Consider the following 15755-nt stretch of genomic DNA (forward strand, 5'->3'; position numbering starts at 1 on the left):
TGGGCAATTCAGCTCCAGGGACCACCATTCGCTCCATAAGACGCACAGGTATTTCCCTTACTTTTTAGGAGGAAAAAAGTGCGTCTTATGGAGCAAAAAATACGGTATTTAAGAACTGTGAAGTCAGTGAACTTCAGTAATTCTATAGCCTAAAATTAACCACAGTATTTAGCATTTATGGTAATTTCTTGGATGCGATGCAAAAAGTGTTTCGTACACATCATCTCAGAAATCTTGAGCACACTTCCGCTAGGTAAGCCACTATTATTACCTCCATATTGCAGATATAGTGGCCAATAGTGATTTACCTAAGGCCAAATAATCAAGGCAAGATTTGAACTATAGATTTGCAAGCTCCGACTAGCTCTACTCTAATGCCAAGACATTCTTTGTTGATTGATAAGTTTGCAGTGCAGGTGATTGGGGTTCTTGCATGTATTACCTGACATTTATACTTTTGTGTAATTAATAACTTGTGAGTGCTTAAGATGATATGCTGTGTCTTGAGTTGCCTTGGTTGCACGTGGTCTCATGGCCAGTGTTCCTCTCTTTGCAACCTTTTAATAGCATCATAGAGAGGGAGCCCCCAATAGGAGAAGCTGAATTGGTATTAGCAAATTGTACTAATCACCCAAGCAGCTTGTTCTCAGTCACTTATTTTACAGCACATTAGATAACTTTGTACACAGGATCAAAGTCGACCTGATCTGGGAGACTTGGGGTATGTCTCCAAACAGTTTCTGTTTTCAACTCATGCATTTAATTGTGGCGGGGGAAGAGACTCAGACTCTTTCATCTAGGGTGTTTACTCAATCAGAATTGCACCTCCACCATGTCGGTAGCTGTTTTTCCTTCAGGGCTAAACTGATGATGGCCCAGTATGGTTTCCTCTGCAGGGGGAAGAGTAGCCAGGAGGGGGCAGGTTTTGATCACGGTAATATCCTGTGAATACAGTGTTCAGCAGTGCTTCCTGTGCTCCAGTCTGATTTGGAGCTCTTTACAGATGCATTGAAGTCAAACCAAGAATAGTTGTGAAACAGTTCATATGCTTCCATGCTGCTTCTGGTTTGGCCCCGAAAGTCTCTAGGATAGTTGTTGTGTGGTTAATTTCTTGTTTTTAAAAAGTTCCATTTGCAATGTGTGTTCTAATCATAAGCGGCTATATTTGCTAGGTAGGAAAATACCAATTTGATCCCACAGTAGGCCATGGGCTTACTTCCACCCAGTGCTTCTCTGTTGGGTAAATGCTAAGGGGATATAAATGAGATTAGGTACCTCATTTGTTTGCCATTCTCTTACAAATTCATCCTTACTTTAATTCGCTAACTTGCTTTTTCTCAAGAAGTTGGAGATGGTTCCATTTTGCTGCCCAATATCAACAGTGCGGAAATTAGTATCACCAGCTTCAGAGCTACCTCTTCATACATCACCGCACTGCCAATATTTCCCAGATCTATTTCCAGTTTAGGGAATAAGAAATTCTAAAACTGAGCTCTTGCCATCATCCTGAAGTTTGTACAGCTAGATAAAATTTAGTGTTTGAGCACACAGTTGTGTGCGTGCTTCAAATTTTGGGAAGTGTTTCAGCTTTGATTCTGGCTGTGTCCAGACCCTTCTCCTTGCCTTCATTCTGTTACATATCATTTCTCCTCAGTTTCTACCTTTGATCTACATAATGCTCTCCCCCCCCCCTGCTTCTTGAGGGCCCTATTCTGTACAGAGATGCCTGTACACATGTGGCGCCTTAACCAAGAAGAGGTGGTTGTCTTAAAGCCCACCTCTAATTGTAAACATCTTTGCTGCTGTGAGATACCTTGTGGCTTTAATTTTTCTTTGTTTTTTTCCATGTTTGTACAAGAAGCAGTAAGCACCTAGGGCAATAGCCAGCACTAAGTGGCCCTTCTGCCACCCACACATACAAATATTCATCTGCTCCTGAGGGTCTCCTAACTTTCTGGAGCAGATTTGGAGGGGGAGTGTAGAAGGATTGCAGGGGGGAGGGCAATTTTTTTTGTCAATTGAGTCAGTTTGGCTGGTGGATGGACTGTTGGATTTCATCCCTAGTCTCAGTACACTGCCTGCAGTTTATAAAGCACACCGTGCTTTCTAATCGCAGTGCAGATTGGTGGGTTGTAATGTAGGCTGATCAAATTGGTGGGGAAGGGGCTAATAAAGTGAGAGGAGAAGGTCACAGCATAACACTAAGAATAACTCCAGATCCAAACACAACGGAGTACATGTTGTGTTTTGTTTGTTATTTTCTACTCTGTTGTGCATTGTTGGTGTTTGAGGGGAACTGTGAAGAGTAACCTAGCCAGGTGTATGGGTGCAGAAGCTCCTTAAGTATGCCAACTAACCATGTAAAAAACAACTACTTTGGATGCATGTTTTGAAGGAGTAAGTTGCTCAGTCCAGGTGAATTAAAGCACCATGGTCTCTGGAAAGCATGCTAGTTTGTTGCTGAACTTTCTTTTCTTTTCCAGGGCCCAGTGGCCTTCAGCCAAATGTAAAGCTAGCACCTATTACTGTCCACGACTCAGACAGTGAAGATGAGGATGAGAATACAGCCACCTCAAGATCCTGTATTACAAATAGCATTGCACAAAATTACTCAGATGGAGAGGAGAGAGTCAGAGATTCGGTGGAAATCCGGGAGCCCTCAGGTGAGAATTTTTGCTTCTTCATACATGTCGTAATAATATTCCTTGTTGTGTTACAAAGCACAAAATGCACAAACAAGTTTTCTATGTAATGTGGTTCACAGTGGTTGTGGTCCAACTTTAGAAAGATAGATAGATTTCCCTCGTGTCCATTTCTGTTGTTCTTTCCATATTTCTGCAGATCAGCTGCAAGAGTGATGCCTTCTTACATGACGGTGGTGTAGTTGCCACCAAAACTGCTTGTGTGAGGTAGCTCTGCTGTAACTGAAGAAGGCTACTTGGTATTCATAGTCCCTTTGATCACAGTTATTGGGTGGTTGCCATCAATTGGATTGTGGTTCAATTTGTACTTCCAGATTGTACAACAGTTTGATTCTGGTTTGTGTTCTGTTGTTGGACTATGCCACAGTCCCCCAAGTTCATACATAATGAGGAATTGAATTCTAAAGTGAATTGCAGTCCTTTTTGCATGTAGGCTTATTCAGAATTGGCTGAACGACTTCAAAGTCTTTGGATGAAAACTTCCACATGCTTTGCTAAGATTCGACAGGCTAAGCATATGTAATGTATTTCTCTAGCAGATTCCAGCAGATCCCTGAGGGATTTGATCCCAGTTACCTTTATTTCTTCACGGCTTGTGTCTTGCACAGCCTCCCTGCAACCTAAAATGGGGGCAAGGCACATCAGCAAAATAAGGGGCAGGAAGCCAGGATACTGTAGACATTTTACTGTTCCACAAGCCGTACCTTCTGGTCAAAAAGTATGTCAGTGTAAACTTGAGGGGTAAGAGCATCAGGGGTGGTTGGGTGAGCTATCAACATATCTTTTGAACACCTTAGTCCAGGAAGAAAGGAAATTATTTGAAAACTAAGATTCTCATAAATAAAGGGCAGGGCTGTAAATGTTTCTTGTTAACTAGGTAGCTACTGTAAGAAGAAATTGTTTTTCAGTCGTTCAGTCATGTCCAACTCTTCGTGACCCCATGGACCAGAGCACGCCAGGCACCCCTATCATCCACTGCCTCCCGCAGTTTGGCCAAACTCATGCCAGTTGCTTCAAGAACACTGTCCAACCATCTTATCCTCTGTCGTCCCCTTCTCCTTGTGCCCTCCATCTTTCCCAACATCAGGGTCTTTTCCTGAAAGAAGAAATTAGGTGCAACTAACTTAATTTGAGCCTATTAAGCAGCTTGACTATGTGCAGTACAGTGGGTCAGATTCAACTAAGTAGTGCCACCAGTGGAAGTGTGCACAAGGACTTCTGCTAGCACAAAAGACTTCCCCATTCCTTCCACCCTGCTTCCAGTTAGCCCTGGGCAGGGAAGGAACCCCCAGAACCATAGGCAAGGAGAGAAGACAGCAGTAGACAGCTTGTGCTGACTGAGTCTGCTTAGAGCTACGTTGAATTCCTCCGAATATGTTTAAACATACAGATTCAAGGTGTGAACCTCTAGTAAGTGAAGTAACTCAACACATCTGCACAATATCTTATCCTGCTTGGAATAATGTTGCAACAGTTGCAGCAGGTGTCTCACCAGTTTGTCTGCGGTGTGTTGATAACTAACGGTGTGCGTTTACATGACTTTCTATCACTTCGTAGCTCTCTTCCCTTTTGCCCCCTGTTGTTGTTGCAGTGAGCGGTAAAGGCAAAGCTCCGCTGCGAAAGAGGTGCAATGCCAGCCGGGTCAAACTGTTTCTTTCTGAGGAGAGCAGCTGCGAGAAAGGCTGTCAGGTCACCAGTGAGCAAATTAAAGCGGACATGAAAGCGGCCAGTGATGTGACAGCGGAAAGGAACAAAAGCAAGGATTGTTACCCTGGTTGTGGCGGTACTGGGCCTCCGGGGGCCTCAGACACCGCAGCGTCTCCAAGCCCAGATGGTATGAAAACGGCTGATAGCTGCAGCGAGGCCCCCTCCACAGCAACAGAGGACTCCGGGAAGTGTTTCTGCAAGAGTGAAAGCTCCAGCGAGAGGGACAGTGAGGAGAAGCCATTGTGCTCCAGGTGTTCGTGCTATGTGCCCCAGAATCAGCAAAGGAGGACTAATGGCGTCTCAGGTGGTGAATGCCCATCTACCAGTGGAGCTTGTGGTATGAATGGGCCAAATGTGAGAGGGGCGGAATTCTCCCTAAGAACATTACCGAACTGTGGCTCTTCAGGAGAGGCCAGCAATGGGAGGACTAATGAGAGAGTCTGTGGGACTGCTAATGAGGAACGGAGCCCTCCTTCACAGCAAGGGAGATACGAAATGGAATATAATGAAGATTACCCTCGCAGGCCTCTCACGAGAGCCAGAAGCAGACTTTCCCATGTGCCTCTGGTGTCTCAGTCAGGTATGGTTTCATTTATCCAAGTTTTGCATCAGAGCAGTGCACTATTGTCAAAGAAGGCGAGGATCAGCCACATTGTAATGTCAGAGCAGAAATGCCATTTTCTCTCTGTTGTTCTTGTGTTGGTTTGTTTTAGGTGTTGATAGTTGAGCACTGGCTCTTTGAGAGAGTTTTTTTGTGGGGGGAGGATTCCTTGAAATACAAATACTTATAATCTGATTTGAAGCCTGCTTTCAAAATGAAAGCTTATTGATAGCTACTTGGTGAAGAGTGACCGGATTCTGTGACCTTGTAAAACTTGTCACCACACCTAAATCATATTGTTTCTGGTATATGTTTTTTCTAAGTGTAGAGCAGTTCTATGCTTGGTTCAGTCATCCAGGCTCTGGGATGCAGAACAAGTCCAAGTCTTCCTTCCAGTGCTTGAGCTGGAGACTTGGAGTGTTGCTGAGTGTAAGCAGAGAGCAGAAAGAAACTTCTGGCTTGGAACTGCATGAGAACAGTGCAGGTGCCACATTTATAGCTGCTTCCAGGAAGTTTTTACAAATACCTCCCAGTTAGGCGTTCTTTCCAGGAATCAGGGCTTAACTGGTATTTCACCCATGAGAGGGAGCAACCTTCTGCTGAGGCTTTGTTTGGCACATAAATGGTAGGTTCAGCAGACTTGTTACCCAACTCAGATTACAAAAATATATATTTACATAAAACATGGTTAAAATAATTGCAAGAAATTTAGGAACATATTCATTGAGAGCAGTGCAAAAGTCATATATTCTAGAACAGCTTTATAAAAAATAATAATTACTTCTCTCTCTGTTCCATTTCTCCTATAATCGCAAGGTAATTTAACTCCAAGCAAAATTAAATCAAAAGGATCTCTATTCCTTAACCTGATTAAAGGCAGGACTGGTTAAGACTCGCTCCTAAATGTGTGCTCGTCAAAAACCCGTTAGATACCAGGAAAGCATTCATTTTCAGTCGTTCCTATCAGAAGAGACATTTTTCTTGCTGCATACTTGTTCTCAGAACAGTTTCCCTTAAACATAGCAACACCAGATACTTCCAATTCAAGGTGATTCATTCCGGTTCGGGAGATCATCAACTAAGGTCAGACTCTTTCACCCAGAAGGCCAGACTCTTTCGCAAGACACCAGTTGAGTGATGCTATCAACCAGATTGGCTCAGAGGATGGCTCCCGCTGTCACATAGGCATGGTTGCTTTTTCTCTGCGCCTGCTGAGGAGGTGGAGCTTCAGCCACCCAGCAGGCAGAGACTGAGCTGGAAGGGGATAGAGAAAGCTTGTCCCTTACGATTGCCCTGAGGTTCCAGCTTCCTGGTAGAGGCAGAGAAAGCTTTTGTTGCTCCATACAGCTCTGAGCAGAAGAGGAATGGCGGAAGGTGCATTGACATGACCCAGCAGGCAAAAAGGCAGGGAAAACTAACGCACTTCTGCTACCCATCACCAGCTTTTAAGCTGGAGAGAGTAATGGCCATAGGCTTTGGTTTGTGCCAGATCTCATGCTACCTTTCAGAGATGCAGCTTAAGTTTGGGAGCAAGATCCTGCCACTTAGGGTATCCAGGTGGCCTCAAATAACTTGTTGTCACTTGTTGACCCTGATCATATTGATGTTCATATGTGTGCAAAGCAATTGGGAAGATAATGTTGCATTTCTGCTTCTGCTTACTGCAGCGATAGGCCTACATTCATCCCCAGTTAACATTTTGTTGACCTTTGGGGCACATTCTACCATACCAACACAACTACATATGTGTACCTTTAAGCAATAGTGCATGTTTACTAATGTGAATTAATTATCCTGTAATGCATTTTGTCTACCCACTTTGAATGATTGATGGGTGGAGTTTCCCGTTGTTGTTGACGACATGTAATATGGCAATCCCACTGCATGTTTTGTTTAAAAGTAACAGCATAAGCACATGTTTACTTGTGTTCATTCTGCCTCCATAGTCTAAGGCTTCCCTTCATTTTACCCTCCAAAATTCAAGTGCTTATTTGGTGAGGCACCTCTTGCTTTCACAGGTCTTTGGTTTGTTTTCCAAGAGTAAAATTACTTCGGGGGAGTGGGAAGAATTAAGAAATTATCAATTTCATATTCTTTGCTTTAAGTACTTTGAATTATAGTTGTTCAAATAATTTATTTTGTTCAGCATCGGTACCTGAAATATTGAGATTTGCTCCTTTTCTCAAAGCGTCGAAAGAATCACTGCTGTTTTATATGGTGGGAGGGAAAGGGTGATGTCACCTAAAGAAAAATCTTGGTGACTAAAACTGAAAAACAAAAACAAAAAACCAACCTCACTTGGTTTAGTGACTATTTAATGATTGTTTGCCATTTAATGATTAAGGTCTATTAATTTTATTACAACATAAGCTAGAGGTTTCCCTATTCAGAATATTTTCTTACATGTTGTCTGTAATTCTGAGAGAGCCAACACTGTGCCCTCCAAATGTTGTTGGGCCCCAGCTCCCATTAGCTTTGATTATTGTGGTTGATGGGGGATGATAGTCCCCCAACATGTGGAGGGTTTTTATTTATTTATTTTTTAAAGAAATGCAAATGAAATTTATGCTTTGATATCATTCTGCACTTCTTTTAACTTAACATTTATTAAAATATTTAACAAATGAAGACTGTAAAAACTGAGGTTGCTGATGGCTGAATTTTAGTGAATTAAATATTCACTAGAACTATCTAGTTTCCTTGTTGAGATCTCTTTGGACAGAATCCATCAAAACGTTGTTTTTTCTTCTCCATAACATATTAAGTAAAACAACCCTAATCATTCAAAGCTATACCAAATCAAGATAAAAGTGGCTGTATTCCTCTGAGCATCTTTTTCTTTTTCACCTATTGAATTTGTTTCATGTAATATTCCAATTATAAGACTTGTTTTTGAATGGTGTGTGTCTGTAACCAAAGTGCTTCTTTTACTGACATTTTTCTGGCCATCTTGTCCTGCAGGTGCCCAGCAGACTTCAACAAGGCTGAGCCAAAGGCAAACAGAGAAATAGACTTTAACAAAATAATAATAATAATAATAAACATTTATTCAAAAGTTACAATACATTTTCAATCAATATATCCCCTCTACAGACACCTCTGTGATGATGGTGGCATTAAAATATCCTGTTCTTCTACAATAAAAGAGAAAAAGGGAGACATGATGCACAGCATATCATCAGCCGTGTCCCATGCCCAAGTTTTCCTATTGAAGTTACACTTATCAAAAGTTACTCAGCGAAATTATTGCCCAAGTATATTTCCTATGTGCTTCCTTATTACCCAAAGGAAGGATACCGTACATTGTAATTCTAAGGAAATTAGGAATCCTAAATGATTAACTCTTCACTGAACCGTGTTTCTGTGGTTGTTATTTTTAAGTAGGGTAGTCCCTCCCCCGCCCCCGCCTCCCCACTCCTGGGGTGCTAAAAGTACAATGACTTCCCCAAGCACTGCAATTCTCAAACCTTTCTTCTTCTTCCTTGCTGTATGCAGGCGGGAAGATGATTTTTATACCGCATGTCCCCTTCTCTTGTCTGTTTCAGTGAGCAGAGCTCTTGTAAATGTCAGTTCCCTGCAGGTGTGCAGACCCAGGGTAAATATGCATTGGACGTGAATCTAAACAGAAAGAGCACATAGGTCCTAATACCGAACTTTCCCTTCTCAGCTGTGCCCCTTTCACACCATCCAACCACTTTAAAACACATTTGTTGTTTATATTTTGTTTAATGGTTTTCTATATGACCTTTCAACAATTTCTGAAAAAAATACACTGAGGAACTAAGTCTTTTCATGTCTTCATCTAAACAACTATTTAGACAAAAAATTTATTTTTGTAATCTGCTGGCCTACTAAGGCTTTGTATTTCCCTGCAGTGGTGGGAGTAGTTTCAGATTGATATAAGTAGATGATTCAAAGCTAGAGGCTGGAGCTAGAGTTTAGATAAGCAGAAGTCATCTAACAAGATGCTCCCACTGGCAGTAGGGTGGGAGGCATCTTTGTTCTGAGGGCTCTTATTCCTTGCCCCCCCCCCCAGAAACTGTTCTGGATACTTGGGGGACCCTTTAAAATGAGCCTTTGTTCACAGAGGGGCAGATCTGAACCCATCCTTAAAGGTTTAACACCATTTGTTTTGGCTGTTGTAAGTCCTACCACTACCTGAACCTCAGCCTGTTTCCCTTTGGTGTAAGTTCCACTGAGCCCAGAAAGGCTTGTGTCCTGGTAAATATGCTTCACGTTACAGTCCTAGAGCAATTCCAAAATCCACATTAGGGCAAGACATTCATTAGTTCAGTCCAAATGCCATGAAGTACTGTGCAAGTTTTTGTGTTCTCCAGGACCTCTTTATCAAACCTAAGATAGTTAAACATATATTTATTTGGATTTTATATATGTATAGATATAGATATAGATGATATAGATATATAGATAAACACACACACAATACAATACAATACAATACAATACAATACAATACAATACAATACAATACAATATACAAGTGTATCAAATGTATTCAGTATAAAGTAAACTGAAAATAACAATGATTACTAAACACTGCAGGCCAGCTACCTCCCAAGACCCTCATTAATCTAAGAAACCCTTCAGAATGACTCTGCTGTTACAGCTGTTCACCAATAAGAAATGTCCAATCTTTTATTCATTTGTTTTTGTTCCCAGAAGCGACCAAACCAAAGCCCAAGCATTCAGTGAAGCGAAAACGGACGGCCGACAAGTCCACAAGCACCAGCGATCCTGTGATTGAGGATGACCACATCCAGGTAAGGCCTTTTTGAGCCCCAAGCTGGAAACCTGTGCCATCTTACTGACAGCCTAGATGGATGAATGCCCCTAAACGCTGTAGAAAATGTTTTGGTTCAAGGTATACTCTGCAATTGACTGTATTTTTTTAAAAGGGCATTGTCAAACTGAAAAATCACATTCTGTCTTAAGGGAATAGCAAGCAAATTCTTTGGTTTCATTTCAACAGAATTTACTGTCAGTTCTTTGTGTGCAGTGCATATCTTGCTTGTAGTCTGCGCATCTTTGCTGCTGAAGACCAGCAGGCAAGGAGGAAGAAGTCCCTCTAGTAGAATGGAATATCAGGTGGTCCCTTTAACCATCCTGCTTGAGTGCTGTCAAATATTTCCACATCATTATGTTATGATGTTGCTCACACTCTGCAGATGATGTTAGTTGCCCTGATTTCACCACCATAGGTAAATGTTTTGTTTGTCTGTATGTGTGTGGTTCATGTAATGGTCTTTAATTTTGAAAATAATTTCTCCAGGTTCTTACACTGAAATCAAAAAACCTTGTTGGGATCACTTTGACAAATTGTGGCATAACAGATCTGGTGCTGAAAGACTGTCCTAAAATGATGTTTATTCACGGTATGTATACTTTGATTGTTGACATCTGGGAAACTTGTGTAAATTTTCATCAGCCTTGGGACATCTCCAGCTGCACCACAGGGTTTCTTGTTTAATTTTCTGAACATAATGGACTCTAGCCATTGTGTCCCTCTGCTCACAGAAAGCTCTTCAATCTAGCAGAGGCTTCTATGAATGGAAGGAGGTGGGGAGAGATATTTTCACTGTTTGTTGCCTTCCTTCTGCTCTCCCCCGAGGGGAAAATTCTGATCCAGTGGGTTGGGGAACTCAAATAGCATGGGTGGTAGTGCAACGGGAGAAAGGGAAAATTGCAACAACCACTTCCCTCCCCTGGAGCAAAGAGCCTTTCACAAACCAAGAGAGATAGTTGGATACAACCGTATCCATTTCACCAGCTATATTCCATGCTGTAACCCATGTGTTGGTAACCTTGAAGTTGGGTTACTGTAACACATTCAGTGGTTGCTCTAGGACCAGGTTTGGAAGCTCCAGCTGGTGCTGAATGCAGCAAGGAGGCACCTGGCCAACAATATATGACATCATTGTTAAAACAGTTGCAGCTGCTGCCCATCTGCTACAGGGCCAGGTTCAAGGTCCTTGTATTAATTTACAAAGCCCTGAACAACTGTGGTCCAAGCTACCTTATATCTTAGCTCAGTCACTGAAATCATCTGCAGGAGCCTTGTTGATCGTTCCCCGATTTGGTGAAGCTCATTTGACAACAACAAGAAACTGTGCCTGTAGTGTCATTGGCCTGGTATTGTGGCATACTCTGCCAACAGAGATTCAGCAGGTGCCTTCTGTGCCAACTTATAAATGCCTGCTGACAACCTTTCTATTCCATCAGGCTTATGCAGGCATTTAAGAATACATCTTTCCACAATAGTGAACTGATTTTCACTTTTTGATAGTGTATGGTTTTGTGTATGATTGTTGTAATCGTCTCTGATATTTTTAATGAATATCAATTTTTTTAAAAAAAACAAAAACAAAACCAAATGCTTAAGTAATGATTGCTGTTAAGCTTCCACACTCTATTTCCTGATGGGGTTATGATTTTGGGATAGGAGTTGTAGTGCTATAATCAGTGGTGCTTCTGGATTCCTGGCAGCTTCATTTCCCAACTTAATGGGCTAAAGGGTCTCTTTCTTTTCCTTTTTTCTGGGCCACCAGAATTTTTCTGTATAACGATAGAACAGGGAGGTGGAAAAGATGAGAGCAGTGAAGACATAAGGCATGCTTAGATTAAAAAGTTAGTCATACTCACTTTTTATGCTTTTAGTTTTTATTTCCTATTTTTACCGTAGGAAAGCAAATAAATGCAAATTAATATTTTATTGTTGCTAAATGCATACAATTTGGCAATAAGACAACACAGCCTTTCCAGCATTTTGTAATGTGGTAGATTGTCTGTGGCCATATGTATGGCTAAACCTAAATACCCACATATATTATCTTATGGTCTTCACAATTTTCTTGTCCTGGAATATGTAGCCACCAGATGCCGCGTACTTAAGCACTTGAAGGTAGAGAATGCGCCAATTGTCAATCGATTTGACTATGCTCAGTGCAAGAAATTAAACATGGATCAGGTACTGGATCAGATACTGCGGATACCACCAGAGAGAAACCGGATCATTTACCTTCGTCCAATGCAGCAGGTATTCAGATGGATTTCATTTACTTAAAACTGTTTGTATTCTTTGACATCTGAGTCATCCCCCCCCCCCTTTTTAATGAGAGATTTGCAAGTGTGACGTTAAGAAGGCTGGCCTTCAATGCCACGTCTAACTTGGTTGTATGCAGTGGTGTTGCATTATCAGAAAGCAATTCTGCACCAAGTTTTTCTTAATCCTCACTACTCTGATAAGCTTTCAGTTGCACCCCATAAAAGCTGCTCCTGAGGGTTAGGAACTGCTTCAGTACCAAATGGGATAAGGTGCAGAAGTATTGGGGATAAATGAAAATCAGGTGTCCTGATAAGTCTGCTTTTTGTAAGTGTTGGCAGAGCTTTGTTGGAAAACATGTATATCTCTTCATCATATACATGCTATTTTGTTCCTCGCAGCTTTCTCAAAAGAGAAGTATGGCATATTTTATCAGGAAACTAGGAGTGATGATAGGACACAGCTTGTAGATGTCACTGTACTTTCTTCTTTTATTTTGGTTATATTCCATGTTGTGCCTTCCCCCCCACAGGTTGACACACTGACGCTAGAACAGAAGATATTTAGTGGTCCCTACCCATACCACATCTGTGTAATTCATGAATTTAGTAACCCTCCAAATGTTCGTAACAAAGTGCGCATTCGCAGCTGGATGGACACAATAGCAAACATTAATCAGTAAGTCTCTCTCTGAATAGAACTGTAATGGATAAATATATATCTGTGAGTCAGAAAGGTGCTATGCTTCTCTCCCCCCCACCACTCCAAGGATGTTGTTGGATTCCAACTTCCATCAGCCCCAGCCAACATAACCAACAGTCAGAGATTTATGGGAGTTTTATTCAAGCAAGAACTGCAGGTACCCTTCCCCAGCTTAGTGTGACGTAGACATCATTGCTTTTTGGGAATCGTTTAAAAGCTGGTGGTGTTTTGAAACATTGGCGTATTCATTGTATTTTTCTTGTGTGAATGCAGTGATTCATCTTAAGTTTTATTCCGCCTAATCCTCATAGCTATAAGGGGTCTTCCTTATGAGCCAGTGGAATGAGAGTAGGTTCAAGTCCAATAACCGTTATCCTCATTATATTATCACAGCCTTGTAAGTTACTCCACACACACACACACACCCAAGGTATTAGCCTGTTTTTTATTCTTAGGAGGGCCTGCGTTTGGATGTACAGAACACTCCGTCCCTCCTTTGTCTGCCTCTCTTATGAGTGAGAAGCAGGCATGGGAAACATTCTGAAGGCTAGAAATGAGTGATTCCTCCCTCTTCCACAAGCCCATTTGGGTTCTATCTCGATCACACAGAAAAGAGCTTCACCTACTGCATACCCAACACATAAAAACCAAGCATGCTGATGGCAAAGCACATATTGCTTTGTCCCTTCTCCGCCGTCTCCCTGTGTTTCTATGCTGGACATGCAGTGGGGGTGTCCTGCTCAGGAACTAAGCAGAGGAGTTAGAGAATGGCTTTTCCATTTGCCACTGGCTTACTGTATTTCTTTGCTACGTGTGCAGGAGGTTTGTCTGCTGAGTGTTTAGCAAAGAAATACAGAATACTGGCAACAGAAGGAAGGCACGCTCTGTCCTCTGCTACCTTGCTTTCTGTGCTGGGATATTCAGGAGGGAGCGTCACTTTCTGGGGCTGGAGGGAGATGAAGTGCTTCCACCAGCATCCTGCTTGGTTTCTCCGCTGGGCATTATTAATCTGTGTTCCCGCTTGCACCCCAGTGAGTAAAGTGTAACCAGCGAGAAGGACCAGAGGCTCAAGATTGTAGCAGAAGCAAATTAAATGGTTTATTGATCCAAAATGCTCAACATGGGAACAGTAGAGAATTAACATTGCAGGTCTGCAGTACAGAAATAACAAAACATGAATTCAGGCAGTAGGAGAGTCAGAGATAGGAAGTTAATATGAACCAGCAAAAGAATGGCATTGACAAAGCAATCAGTCAGAGCAATTTGAAAGCCATCCTAAGCCTATAACTCTTTGCAGCTCAGATTGATGTGTTTGGTTTTTTATTGTTGTTGTTTTTAAACCCTTCTAAGTTTCCTGATCATTGAAAAACTCCTTAGCATTGCAGAGTAAAGTCCATAACCATCAATGCAGTGCTGAGGGTGCAGGGGAGGAGAGGGTGAATAAAAGATCCTTTTTGCAAACCAGAACAGCAAAAAGGAGGCAAGACAGGAAGCAGGGAATAAAGCTAGGAAATAAAAACAAATAAGTGAAATGTAAGGCATTCTGGAAGTGAGTCTGAATAGAGATAGGGTCAACTTTTTTCACCATTTATGTAATTTTGGGTACTGAGTCAGCAAGTGGATTTGTAGATTATTCAGTCTTTCATGGGTGCCCCACAGTTCTTCTGCTGTAAAGTGTCACTGTTGTCATCTGTCTTGGTTTATTATTACTGCTGTAGGGCTCTCAGAATCCAGTGGTTCCTTGGGCCTAACAGATCCCAGATTTACAGGTGGGGAGGATGCAAAGTACCCTCCTCCACACACAGCATAGAAATGCAGTGGTCTGCCAGAGGAGGAGTTAATCTCTTTTTTGGTACCCCTACTGTGAAATTCCAGGTCACCTATGGTGACCAGCCAAGTAGTTAAAAACAAAACTGTATTATAACGTCTCTTTCTCAGACAGAATTCCATATTTCAGATATTCCATATTTCTCAGATAGAATTCCATGCTTACTCATATTTGTTGTTCTTGTTTTCTCCCCCTCTAGAGAGCTTATTAAATATGAGTTCTTCCCTGAAGCCACGCGAACAGAAGATGACCTGAAAAAATATACAAAGTACCCCTGGGGGAGAGACATGTACACATTAGAAGGTGAGCCTTATGGGGACATTTATATTCTGTTTCTCAAGAAAATACTTGTTTGAGTTCCAACAGATATCGGGGTAGTTGAAGTCTCCCATATATTTATTTATTATTTTTAAATTTCTATTCCACCCTTCATGCAAGGATCACAGGGCAGTTTACAATATAATAACACAAAATACATCACATCATAACGAACAAAAACTATGACATCCCCCGATGCAGCTTAAAATGCCATAGATTGTTAAATTAGCCAAAGGCCTTGAAGAAGAGGAATGTTTTTGCCTGGCACCTAAAGATATGTAACAATGCACCTGTCACTCAGACTCATACATAAGATGGATTGAGTAACTTTATTCAAAACTGCATTACACTCTAGAACTCAGATAAGTAGGATGCAAAATCAGCTCAGTCAGTGCTGTGAATCAAGTACCTAAATTGGCAGAACAGCAAAAATTCTGCGCACTCTTTGGCATGAAAAACCCCATAAAGTAGGATAGCATTGTATTTGTTGCATGAACGAGTAAAAAATACACCAGATAAGCAATTGTTTTAAAGCTTATAATTGCTACTGATTATTTTTCATATTGGCTATTGTCTCTCTCCTTTTTGAATGTTTGGTAGTCTGCTCTAGGAAGGCACCATCCAAGTCCTTGGGTGTCTGTAGCAGTAAGGTCACTGTTCTCTCTCCTACCATTTTTACCCCATATACTCTCAATCTGCCTTCCATGCTCCAGGTTATGGATTTCTTCACAAGTGAACACATCCTTTACATATAATGCTCCTCCTTCTCCTTCCTGTTTAATCTGTTCCTTTTGAGCAGGTTATACCCCTCAGTTTCTACATCATCTCATGTGTGAT

At 41.6% G+C, this 15755-nt stretch overlaps 1 protein-coding gene across 4 annotated transcripts in view; it reads left to right on the forward strand.

Annotated features, from left to right (window-relative positions):
* Positions 1–15755, forward strand: part of FBXO38 (F-box protein 38) — a 41298-nt gene that overhangs the window by 18047 nt on the left and 7496 nt on the right. For all 4 annotated transcript variants that reach the window (XM_033139873.1, XM_033139874.1, XM_033139875.1 and 1 more), the window contains 7 exons: positions 2484–2663; positions 4294–4989; positions 9691–9791; positions 10301–10403; positions 11898–12064; positions 12603–12748; positions 14800–14903. In XM_033139873.1, coding sequence (XP_032995764.1) covers positions 2484–2663; positions 4294–4989; positions 9691–9791; positions 10301–10403; positions 11898–12064; positions 12603–12748; positions 14800–14903 — 1497 coding nt within the window. The remainder of the gene's footprint in view (positions 1–2483; positions 2664–4293; positions 4990–9690; positions 9792–10300; positions 10404–11897; positions 12065–12602; positions 12749–14799; positions 14904–15755) is intronic.

This window comes from Lacerta agilis, chromosome 2, assembly GCF_009819535.1.
Source record: "Lacerta agilis isolate rLacAgi1 chromosome 2, rLacAgi1.pri, whole genome shotgun sequence".
Lineage (NCBI taxonomy): Eukaryota > Metazoa > Chordata > Lepidosauria > Squamata > Lacertidae > Lacerta > Lacerta agilis.